The following is a 12,621-nucleotide window of genomic DNA, read 5'->3' as shown; positions in this document are numbered from 1 at the left end:
AAGATTCACTAAGATACCCATTCTGGTTTGACTATTGTCTTCTTTGGAAGTCCTGTAATGTTTACAATGCCTAAGTTTTATTGGTCTTGTTCTCTACTGTTTTGTCCAACTTTATAATATCTAATAAGATAGACAATTCTTTTTAAGGAAACAAGGGACAACGTTGATAACCATTGTTGATAAACTTGTACTCTGTTCTACACCATGTGTACGTCTATCCTTGGTATTGACTGACAGCTTTGTTTTGCCATATTTGACTGTATTCTTCCCCCCCCCAAAGAAAGTAATAAGCACTAAGGAGTAATAAAATCCAAGATGTGTAAATTTTGTTGTAAAAAAGAGAGGGAAAAAAAAAAAAAAGAAAAGGAGCTCTAACGGATATAACAGCAAGTGTGTTTGGGGGTGTTAAATAGCTGACTTTATCAATGTTTTTGGAACATTGAACACAGCTGTTTGCAGTCTCCCTGTTTGAATGTCCACCTTGTGTTCTTTGATACTGTGATTTGAGGAACTATTTTCAAGAAAATAGTGTGTAATCTACTAGCAGGTAATTTCTTACTGTTATGGTTTTTTGTTTTGTTTTGTAGTTCTGTATTGCGTGTACCCTTACGCCGCTTTGGTTTGTTTTGTGTTTTTCTCTTTTTCCTCTTAAATAAAAAAAAAAAAAAAAACAAAAAACTTTATATTGGCTCCACGCCTGAGCAGGTGTAGTGCTCACAGCACCAAATGGAGTGCTGGGCAAGGAACCAATCACAAATGCTCGATTCAGCTGTGTCCATGCTTGCATGAGATCAGGGGTGGGGGCACTGACACAAACCATGGCAATGTCAAGGGGAGGAATGCAAATGCATGGGTGTGGTGAAGCAGAATGAATTCTCTTTTGCTCTACTTTTCTTGTGGTTTCTCTGTGCATGCTGGTTTCTCTGCACTGTGGAGAGCAGTCTTTCGGTCTGGTAATTTGAATGAGATCTTTCAGGAAACTTTCCAAAACTTACCTAGAAATACTGTATTTTCACCTATCAGGCATTCAGGTAGTCACATGAAATTATGCACACAGATCATAAAATACAATTCCAGACTAATTGAGATATTTGTTTCAAAATAAAGATCTTTATTTATTTAAATGTCAGAAGAGAATATGTGGTTGGAAAAGACAATTAAAATAATTTCTTTTTTTTATTTTAAAGAGGAAAAAATAAAATAAAATGCATGAAAAACAAGAAACCAAAGAGACAAACAATGATAATAACAAACCCAGCATTAACAATATAGGCTTTCAAAATACGTGGTAGGAACTTAACAAAGGTTGTTATTTTTCACTGTTGTCTTCAAAAGTGTTACTCAGATTCCCAGAGATAGACATGCAAAATTGATCTAATGCTACGAATGTTAACTGTTTTGTTCCTAGAACTAATAGAATAATACAATCATCTTAGCTATGTTAAGGGCTTATATAGAAATTGACATCATTTTTTTCCCTTCCTTCTTTCCTCCTTTTCCCTGTCCCAGTTATTTTTCCCCTTTGAGCAGTTTCTTGTCCGTTCACAATATTTATTGAAGATTTTGGATCTTATTTATTCTTTCGCTTTCTTACATCAGGGAGACAGCATGGAATTTACATATGTGAGTTGGTTTATTTTACTAACAAGTATAATCTGAAAAGCCTATAAAAGCCTCAATGTGATCCCTCTTTATAGCTGGGTAGTACTCTATTACATAAAAATACCACTTCCTTTTTATCCATCCCTCAGTTGATGAGCATTTGGGTTGTTTCCAAAATGTGGCTATTACAAATTGTGCTGCTATAAACATGGGTGCACATATATCACTGTGGTATGATGTTTTCAGTTCTTCTGGGAATATGCCCAGAAGCGGGATAGCTGGAACAAATGGGACTTCCAATCCCAGTTTTGTTAGGAATCTCTACACTGATTTCCACAGTGGCTGTACCAGTCTACACTGCCACTAGCAGTACAGAAGAAATCTTTTTCCTCACAGCTTCTCCAGCATTTGTTATTGGTTGTTTCTTAATCCTGGGCATTCTTTCTGGGTTGAGATGGATCCTCAATGATTGTTTTAACTGAATTTCTCCAATGACCAATGATTGTAAACATGTTTTCTTTTTTTTTTTTCTGGTAGATGAAACTCAGGACCTCGTACTTGCCAGGCAAACACTTATGCGGCTGAGCTAAACCGCAGCCTTGAACATTTTTTCATATAACGTAATTTAATTGCTTTATAAACGAGAAAACATGAGATGATTAGCACTAGGACCAAGCCACTCAGCAGGGCGGTCATTAAAGTGGATTCAGATCCTGCTGGGGTGGTGGGTGGTGCTGGAATGGAAACAGGAGAGAATCAGCATTTGTCAGGACCCCACATCTGAGGAGATACCCCCTCAGCTCCAGCTACCTCAGCCCACCCAGCCATGCAGACAGCTTCTACCCCTGTGCTATGTGGCAGCCACTGTGACAGGTCCTGAGGAGGGTAAAGAAAGAGAAGGAGGCCGTTGGGGTTAGTGACATATTTAGGCAAGCAGCCAGGGTCACAATGTAACCCATCCTAGCTGGTGACAGAAGTGGAAGTGATCCCTGATCAGAGTGGTAGGGAATGGTCTCAGGAGCTGACCTGTGAGGTGGTTTTGAAAGAGAAAGAGGCCAGGTGAGATGAGAGAAGAATGATGCCAAGGGAATCCTGGAGAGAGAATGGTGTCCTCAGTGTGGAGGTCAGCAAGAAACCCATGGTGAATGCATCAAAGCTATGTGCAGGGTGCAGGCGATGTTAGGAGATGAGAAGGGCAAAGATGGGAAGAATACACATGGCACCATTTCCCAGGGAGAAATCATTCCTGATCATTCTAGATGAAAAGTTTACACACTCACAGGCACACACACACAGGAACACACGCAGACACACATAGGCACAAGGGAGCATCTTATCTGAAGGGAGCAACCCCTTCCTCCTCTTCTTCCCAGTTACCTGTGGTCTGGAGATTTTCCTCTGAATGCTCCAGGAATTCCTTAAACCAGCTTCTACAGTCGACCCTTGATGTCCAGTATAATATCTCCCTCAGCTCCATGTCATTCTTCAACTTCTCCTTCATGGAGCTGAATCCAGAAAGGAGGTCTTCCCATGTTTTATTGTTTGAGTGAAAATGGAGAAAAACTTTTCCATTGCATCCAAAGTCCCAGAATCCTAGGATGTTTCCATCAGCTTTCTGGAGACAGGACATTCTGGCCATGAAGAAATGGGGATCTGCCCCAGGGAAAGAGATTAACCTCCCTTCTTGAGAAATCCTTGGCCCCCACCCAATACCCACCTCATGTGATCTACTAATCTTCCCGTGTTCTTCCTCCACATCCAACCTTGATGAGACCAACCTCCAGTTGTTTTCTTTAACCCAAGGAATATGGTAAATATCCCCAAAGCCCTAGCACCTCTCTCATTGTCTTGGAGTATTCCAACTTACCTGTGGATGCAAAGTCCTCTAGTTTAATGTCCCACAACAGCTTTCTAAACTCTGTGGCCAAATCCTCCAGTGTTTTTAACTGGTCATTCCAGGACTTGGTGCTATTCAGCTTCCCTCCAAGGACACCCATTGATGTGTTGGCCTTGGCACCAACACAGTCATAGGAAAGAAAGATCTTCTGATCCAGCTGACCTTGGATTTTGCACTGCTGCTGTCCAGGCAGGGACTTAGGAGTGGTGATGAATTCATAGAAAAGAGAGTGAGTGCCTGTTAGGGAAAAGCATAAGGAAAGATTAGAGGTGAGCAAGGAATGCACCAATCTGTCATCTAATAATATCTGAGGGGAAGAGACTCTCTCTGAAGGGCTGAGCTGGCAGAAGGCCCACTGCTCCTTCCTTCACTGTGCTGTCCTCCACCAGTGGAAAGCTGGTATTGTATCCTTGCTTGTGGAGGAAAGGACATTCCCTGGTGGCAGCTGCATGTCCCAGAAGAAGGTTTGCATTCCCTCTGCCCACGGGACTGATACTCCCATTCATGACCACTTGACCTGGTGGGACGAAAGACCCAGAGGGCAGAGGGGCTTCAGAAGCAACCCAGGTGGGCTTCAGGGAGATGGGGATTACATGGAGCTGCACTGAATTTTGGGGTGAGAGTGGGAGTCAGGAGTGACACAGAGGTTCAGTTTATGATTATGGTTCATGGGGTTTCCATTGACTGGTGGGAGGGGACATCACTGTGGTAGGAGAGAGGCTTCTGTTAGCTTGGGAAGCTGTAACCTGTGCTGCATGCCACAGAAACAATAAAACATGTTATGTACTAGCAGCTATTCCCCATGCTGAATGGAATAAAATTAAAAATTAGAAAAAGAAAACTAGAACATCCAGGAAATGTGTCAGAGAAAAGATCAGTAAGCTCAGACTGATGTAACATGAACACCAGAAAAATATCCTGTGCACTCTGCTTCATAGGAAGTCAGGAGGACTCTTATATCAAGTAGACAAAAAATGGTGAGCAAAGAAAAAAAAAAAAAAAAAACCCCAAACCAACATCAGCATAGTGAGACAGAGATGACAAGAGAGTAGAAAATTAATGCGATAAGTGATTCATCAGGAAGATAAACCCAGGAGGTGGTCAAGTCTGGTTCCAGCCACTGGCTTGCCCTCTGAAGCTTCACACTGAAGGTGGCACTCAGAGAGAGCTGTGTGGCCTGCGAAGCTGAAAAGACATGAGAGAAAAGTGGTGGATTCCTGCCTAATTAATAACCCTCTTCCTGTGCTCTCCTCCCAAAAGGAAGGCCAGGGGTCTGGGCTCAAAGGCAGCAGTCTCTAGATGCACCTGCCTACACCCGTGCCAGTGTCCTCCTAAAGGCTGGACATTGAGCACAGATGCAGGGCTGGCTGGGGCATGGCTGTTGGGGAACTAAGCCATGTAAAGAATCTGCTTCAGCCCTGTAAACACCTAGCCCCAAGACAATCTGTAAACCCAGTTGCTAGGACAAGGGGGTGTCAGGTAACATTAAGTTGCTAAACCTGTAAATAAAGTTTCCTACAGTGAGGGGGCAGTTTCTTGCCTCCCATCCAGAGTTAGGGCTCCACCTGATCCCAGCCTTCCTCTCCTCTGTATTTTGTAGTCCCCTGTGGTCCTGCCCTAGGGAAACCACAAGAGCTGCTCTGGTCTCAACACTTTAGATCCTGTCTGGTAGAAGGGATGTGTTGCTGGACTGTGTCCTCAGGCAGAGGGAGACCTGAGGTACCTGGAACTGGGCACGTGGGCAGGGGTCACTGGGGCAGTGGGTGACTCAGGAGGGAAGTGGGTGGTGGACTGAGCTGGTGATTCCGTGGGGCGCCTGGCCTGTGATCTGCTGGCAAAGATTGTGGAGAACTATGGATGGAGAGAGTCTGTCACAGACAGGAGGTGGCCTGGGCTCCCTGAAGCCTTCTGGGTTAGCTTCCCATCCCGGAATAGAGGCTGCACTTTCCAGGAGTTTAGGTCTCTTGCTAGCGGCCCGCGGGACTCCCCACTGACAGCCTCCTCTTAGGCTTTGCCCTGCAACCCCTCCATCCCCAGCTTCTGTGATTTCCACCCCTCCTGCGGCCCCGGAGTGTGGTGGGGAGCCAGGCTGAGGTGACCTGGTCCCGGGAAAGGAGCCCAGCAGGGACGCGGCGCGGCGCAGCGCGCGGGGACTCACCAGCACTGGCCACAGGGAGAGGTTCTGCCAGCTGCAGCAGCAAGACCAGGACCGCGAGGAAGAAGCAGAGGATCGCGGCCGGGTTCCCGCGTCCTGTGGGCACTGGGAAGGCAGAGGGGTCGCGAGGTGGAGCCCTCAAAGCGGCGCTGGCACCTCCGGGGCCACCTGCGGATACTCCGCCCGGGCCTCCCGGAAGGTGATGTTGCAGAGCACCCGGGGACCCCGGGGTTGGGGACTCCGGGCTTCCGCGGGTCCTCTCCGCCGGCTCCCCCAGCGCCGCACGGTTCCGCGTGTTCCTGGGCGCGGACCTGAAGGTCGGCGCGGTCGCCCACGTCCAGCGGCTCGGTGGCGGCGGAGGGGAGCACCAGCCCGCCGCCCTCTCCCCGCCGCCCTCTCCCCGCTCCCCTGCTGTACCTCGGGCCAGTTTCCATGCTGCTCCTGCAAGCGCCTCAAACACCATCCTTCTGCGCGCCACGAGACCGCGGGAGCAGCTGATGTAAGAGCTTCCCCGGAATCCCGCTCCCGGCTGCGCTCAACAAGTGGGCGGAACAGGAAAGTTGTGCTCCCTGGCTGTTTTAAAAGCCCTGGGATTCAGCGCAGGACGGGTTTAGATTTGTGCGGCCGGGTGTAGTTACTTGCCAAGAATTTCAGGGGCTGTTTTTTTTTTTGTCTTTTAACCTTTTATGGGTACCGGGATCTAACCCAGGACTGCCTGCTTGCAAAGCAGGCTCTTATGCCACTGAGCTAAATCCCCAGCCCCTGGCTGGTTTTGATGTCTGCAGCTGGAATTCTTGGAAATTCTCCTGCCTAGGCCTCCGGAATGCTGGCATTATAGGCACAGGGCACCATACATGCCAGGCATTTGGTTTTTAGTTTGTCTTGTGAGACAACCAGTTGTTGTCTTTGATATGAACATCAATATACTGAACAAGTCCTAATTTTTCTGTTTAATTTACCACTGCCCTATTTGAATAAGAGTCTGATTTGAATAATAACTGATAACTGTAGGTGCTGAACATCACTTTCTGCTCAGCATAAATGACTCATCAGACTTGTGTAACAAGACAAGCTTCGTGCCTTTTGTTCCACTCCTCTTGGGCCCTTCTGTTTTAGTGTCTTCATGGTTGGACATTTCCTCTTTTTTTGTGGAAGGCCTAAGTATTTGTCACCCCACAGACAGTCTCCTTAGAAACCAAGGTGTTTGAAGAGTCCTAAGCTTTCCTGTCAACAAACAATGATATTTCCACTAGAAAAAAGCACAGAAAACAATTTCTCAGTTATAAAATCCTTGGCTCCAGCAGGAAATGCCAGTTGTGGGGGCTTCTAATAATGTCCACTTTCTGTTTTCTGTTTCTTTTGGACATTTCCTTCTTCATTCAGTGTCCATGCAGACCAGCATCCTATCACCAGGTCAGTGCTATTGACATAACTTCTTAGGCTGCCATGCCAGCCTGTGTATCCATGTGGGAAATGGTCACGTATTTTGGTGAGAAGATACCAGGTTCTTGGTTTCTGGCTCTCGGTTTATGATCTGTTTTTACCCATTCAGAAACCTCCAGTGCTGGGAGGTGACCAGGGACCATACACAGGTCCCAGTGAGCCACCTCTCATTGACTGTGATTCAGTTCTGAGGAGGCAGAGGAGAGTGGAGAAGATGGATCCCCAATGGTGCCCAGAAGAACATTATCCACTAGCTGCCACAGATGTCTCAGGAGCTTGTGGGTCCATGGCCATGTCCTGCAGTGTTACTAACTGGTATTTCCAGGATTTGGTACTATTCAGCTGCCCTCTAAGGACACTGGAGGGATTGCCTTGGTGTTAACACAGTCATAGGAAAGAAAAATCTTCTGATATCCAGCTGACCTTGGACTTGGCACTGTTCTTTTCCAGGCAGGGGCTTAGGATTGATGATGAATTCATAGAAAAGAGAGTGAGTGCCTGTTAGGGAAAAGCATAAGGAAAGATTAGAGGTGAGCAAGGAATGCACCAATCTGTCATCTAATAATATCTGTGAGGGGAAGAGACTCTCTCTGAAGGGCTGAGCTGGCAGAAGGACCACTGCTCCTTCCCACACTGTGCTGTCCTCCACCAGTTGAAAGGTGGCATTGTTTCCTTGCTTGAGGAAGAAAGGACATTCCCTAATAGCAGACTAATGTCCCAGAAGAAGGTTCCCATTCCCTGTGCCCAAGGGACTGATACAGGCTTTCATGACCACTTGACCTGGTTGGAAGAAAGACCAGGATGGCAGAGGGGCTTCACAATTAACCAAGGTGGGTTTCAGGAAGATGGGGCATTTATGGAGCTGCCTTGCATTTTGGTGATCGTGGAGCCTTATGGGATACAGAAATTTGGTTTATGAGTATGGTTCCTGGGGTTTCCATTGACAGGTGGGAGGGGGCACCACTGTGGTATCAGAGTGGGTTCTGTTAGCTTGGGAAGCTGTAACCTATGCTGCATGACACAGAAACAATAATTAAGAGATGCTTTGCACAGGCAGATACTCCCTATGAGGAATATGATCATTTTGTACTGCAAACATGTACTAATAAAAATAAAAATTAGGAAAAGAACGTCTAGAACTTCCAGGAAATGCAATAGAGGAAAGGATCAGTGGACTCAGACTGGATGTAACAGGAAGAGAAAAATGTCCTGTGTGCTCTGCTTCCTAGGAAGTCAGAAGGACTCATATGTATCAAGGGGACAAAAAAATGTCTAGTGAGCAAAGAAGAAAACCAACGTCATTATAGTGAAAGAAATAATAGAGATTACGGGGAGTGAGTTTATAACACACAGCGCAAGGCCTGGGCTGCCCAAGACCTCCTGGTTTAGAGTCCCTTTCAGAGTTGGAGACTGCACTTTGCAGGAGCTCAGACAGTGTCCAGGAGGCCAGTGAGTCACCTGACTGATAACATTATCTGTGGCTTGGTACCACAACCTCCCCATCCCCTACTTCTGTGATTTCTGCACGTTTTTGGGGCCTCGGGATAGGATGGGGGCCAGGGCTGAGGTGACCTGGTTCCCAGGAAAGGAGCCAGGGGAGCTAGTCAGGTCCAGAGGTGGCACAGTGCAGTGTTGGCCTTCTCACCAGTGGGGATGGCTTGGAGATGATCTGACATCACTAGCAGCCTGGCCTGACCATGAGGTAGATGTCCAGGAGTGGGCAGTCGCCTTGCAGCCTGGCAACAGGGAAGGGTGAGGGGTGTAGAGGAGGCCTGTGGGCCCCACCTGCAGATACTCCACTAGGGCCTCTGGGAAGTTTCAGGTCATCGGAGGACTCTTGTGCCTTGGGGACTCAGAGTGTCTTTGTGTCCTGTCCGTGCGCTTCCCTGGCCCGGTAAGTTCCATGGGTTCCCTGGGGATCCTGACAGTCATGGCAGGTCCTGGGCACCTGCCTTGTAGCTCCCTGTATGCACTTTTTCTCCAGAGGCTGTCTTGCTGCAGAGGGTGCCACTGGCTGGCAGCTCCAGTGGGTCTCTCCCAGCTCCTGGAGTCCTGCACCCCAGGTACTGTTGGCCCCTTCTCTTCTGCAGCCCTTGTGGGCTTCAAACCCTGTTCTTCTGGACTGGAAAGAACCAGGCCAAGAAGCTGCTCACTTAGCTTTGCCCCAGTCAGGCTCACAGGGACTCTACTCCCAAAGATCTAAGCGCCCCATAAGCTGTGGCCAGGCAAGAAGTGGGGATGATGCTTAAATTGTTGGGTTCTGACCTGTGTTGTTCTGTTACAATGTCCTCTTTTATCTCAATCTCCCCCCTTTGTAAAATCAATCTATTTTTTTCTTATTTTTTGCAATTAAGGGGAAACTGAATTAAAAAATAGCGGGATACATTATAGTAACTTTTTTGTTTTCCTATTAACCTGATATGCAGCCCCAGTATTGCTCTCCCCATCTTGTTCTGTCTGATTTTACTATATTCTATTTTGTTTGATAGTATCAAGTTTGAGGGTATAGGCAACCACTTTGAAGGCAATAAAATTTATTATGATGCCCATTATGGTTTACTATTATCTTTTTTGAAGTCCCATAAGGTCTCCAGTGTAGGTTTTATTGGTCTTGTTCTGTACTGTTTTGATCAATTCTATTATGCCTGATGATATAGGCAACTCTTTTTAAAAATATCAAGAGGTACAAAGAGATCACCTGGTATTCTATTTTTGCATCATGTACTATGCCCATCCTTCTGTTCTAACTGACTCTGTTTTGTTTAGTCATGTTTGGTTTTATTCTCTTCAAAAAAAAAGTAATAAGAACTGTGGGAGTAATAAAACCCAAAAAGTGTAATTGTTACTATAAAAAGGAGAGGAAAGGAAGATGGTCTAAGGGATATAACTACATGGATGTTTGAGTGTGTAGGATGGAAAACCATATTACTGAGCTTTTGTTGGATCATCGAATGGAACTGTCTGCAGTCTCACTGTATGAATGCCCACTTTACATGCTTTAATTTTATAATTTGGACAACTATTTCTAAGATGACAATATGTAACCTATTAACTCATGATTTCTTACCATTTTTTTTGTAATTCTGTATTACTTGTACCTTTATACTGTTTTTTTTTCTTTAAATAAAAAAAGCAAAAAAAAAAAAAAAAAAAAAGATAAAGTTTCCACTCTATGAGCATGCACTGTCTACCCAGTTTTTTAAATCTTTGTGATTTTTCACTATCCGTCTTCCACTTCTTTTGGTAAATTTATTAACAAGTGTTTTATTCTTTCTAGTAGTATTATATTTGTAATTTTTTTCCTTAATTGAATTTATGAACTGTTTATTTGAATTATATAGAAATAAAATATTTGTATGATAATCTTTTTTCCTGAAATCTTGAGAACATACTTATTAGTTCAATTAGGATTTGAGGGGTTAATTTTTGTAATGTTCCTTGGAGCATTTAATATTTTAAAATATAATGAAATCATTTATATGGTAGAACTTGAATTTACCAAAAGTACCTTTATGATCTTTAGTAATTAGTACATTTTTAACATATTGATTATCTTCATCCTGAGGAACTGGAGGATGTACATATACCATCTTTATCATTTTTCCTTCTCTTTCCCTCCCCTCCCCTGTCTATCCCCATCCCTAGGTCTCTTTCCCTTCTCCACGAAGTTTCTGTCTCTGTTCCTATCCTCTATCTCTTACTTTGTTCTTTGAACTATTTATACTTTGGATTTCTCATGTAAGAGAAACCATGTGATATTTAATCTTTGGTGTCTGATTTTTTTCACTTAGCATTAGAGTCTTGAGGTGCATCTATTTTCTTTCAAACGACTCAAGGTATCTTTCTGAGGGTCTGAATCATACTCCACTGTGTATATGTACATTGTGCATACATATGGCCAGATGGTGGTATAAGGAAGCCACCCTTCACAGTGGCTGGGGCAGTGTTCACTGAGACCAGCAGAGTTTCTCGGTAAGGATGAAATTGGGTGTGAAGTACACATAAGTTTTTCAAGGACCCCTCTTGATTTTAATCCTACTTTTGCTCTTTCAGTTAATAATCACCAAAGCAGTACCCTGGCACAGGGGAGATGGGCAGCTCCTGTGGTGCTGCAGCCTGCAAGTCACCCACTGTTTGTAAGTAACCCCTGATAAACTCAGTTACTCACCCAGCTGGACTGGTTTGCATTTTAATTAGTTTCTGACCCCCGACCTGCTTTTGAGGCAGATTATTCAGCTGCATTTTAAATAGTGACAGAAAGCAAATGCAATGCAATGATATACATTTTTGTATTTTGATTTCCTAGTCTACAACTTTACTAAATTTACTTACTATTACTAACAATTTTTTGGTGGAGTGTGTAGGGTCATGTATAGAAAAGATCATGTTGTCTGCAAACAATGACAGTTTACTTTCTTCTTTTCTTGCTATGTGCCTTTTGTTTATTTCTCTGCGCCCTAAATCTTTGGCCTGGTCTCTGTTGATTAGAAGCAGCAAGAGGGGGAAACTACCTTTTGGCAAATTTTATAGGAAAGGGTCTCAGATTTTCCCTCTTCAATGTGATATTGGTTGTGAGTTTATTCCACACAGCATATTGCTTTGTGGTGTATTCTATCTGTAGCTACTTGGTTGAGAAACAGTTTTTTCTTTTCTTTTTCTCTCTCTCTTTTTTTTTCTTTTTCTCTTTGTGGTGCTGGGGCTCAAAGGAGGGTCTTGTGCATGTCAGGCAAGCCCTCTAGCACTGAGAGGTACACCACAGCCCTGGTGAGACTTTTATCATGAAGTAATGCTGAATTTTCTTAACGTTTTTTTTTTCCATTTGTTGAAGTGATGAGTTTGTTCTTCATTTGGTTATTGGAAAATAATGTGTGTATTTACTTGTGAATATTAAAATTTCCTTGTTTCTCTGGATGAATTCACTGGATTGTACGGAGTGATACTTTTCATATGTCATTGAGTTTGGCTTGCTATTATTTTGGTGACTATTTATGTTCTTCAGGGATAATGACCTACAGTTTTCTTTTTTCTTCCTTCCTTCTTGGTTTTCATGGTTTTAGAATCAGGTTAATGCTCGCCTTTACAATGAATTTGGAAGTATTTCTTATTCTTCTAATTGTAGGGATAGTTGAAAAACATTTTACTATTTCTTAAATGATTGGTAGAATTCAGAAGTCATCAACAAATTCTGAGCTGCTTAAAATTGGAGATTCCTTACTGCGTAGTCTTCTTCTTCATAATTGGTTCATTCATATTTTCCTTTTCTTCCTGGTTCTGTTCTAGGGTTATGTGTCCAAGAATCCATTTTCTTCCACCAGACTAGGATCCAACCAAAGATATTGCATTAAATTATGAAGTTAGAGCTGACATTTTTGAAGCAAGGAATTAGCTGGATGTCTCAAGATTCTTAATTGTGTGGATAAGTTCATTTTTTAAACTTTGTTCAGTGAAGTTCTCTTTATCTGTTAGATAGTGTGTGTGTGTGTGTGTGTGTGTGTGTGTGTGTGTGTGTGTGTGTGTTTATTAC

General features: G+C 44.0%; 1 protein-coding gene across 1 annotated transcript; it reads right to left on the bottom strand.

Annotated features, from left to right (window-relative positions):
* Positions 1-1,115: 1,115 nt before the first annotated feature.
* Positions 1,116-6,117, bottom strand: LOC134472172 (UL16-binding protein 3-like). The gene is made up of 4 exons (XM_063233345.1): positions 5,658-6,117; positions 3,470-3,736; positions 2,980-3,255; positions 1,116-2,336 (listed from the first exon to the last, which is right to left on the bottom strand). Exons 1-4 carry the CDS (start codon positions 6,115-6,117, stop codon positions 2,176-2,178), a joined length of 1,164 nt encoding a protein of 387 aa, XP_063089415.1. The 3' UTR covers positions 1,116-2,175.
* Between the last annotated feature and the right edge of the window lie 6,504 nt (positions 6,118-12,621).

Source organism: Cavia porcellus, unplaced genomic scaffold (assembly GCF_034190915.1).
Source record: "Cavia porcellus strain 051 isolate PalLab524CR breed Dunkin Hartley unplaced genomic scaffold, mCavPor4.1 scaffold_22, whole genome shotgun sequence".
NCBI lineage: Eukaryota > Metazoa > Chordata > Mammalia > Rodentia > Caviidae > Cavia > Cavia porcellus.
This window is presented reverse-complemented; position numbering and strand designations above follow the sequence as displayed.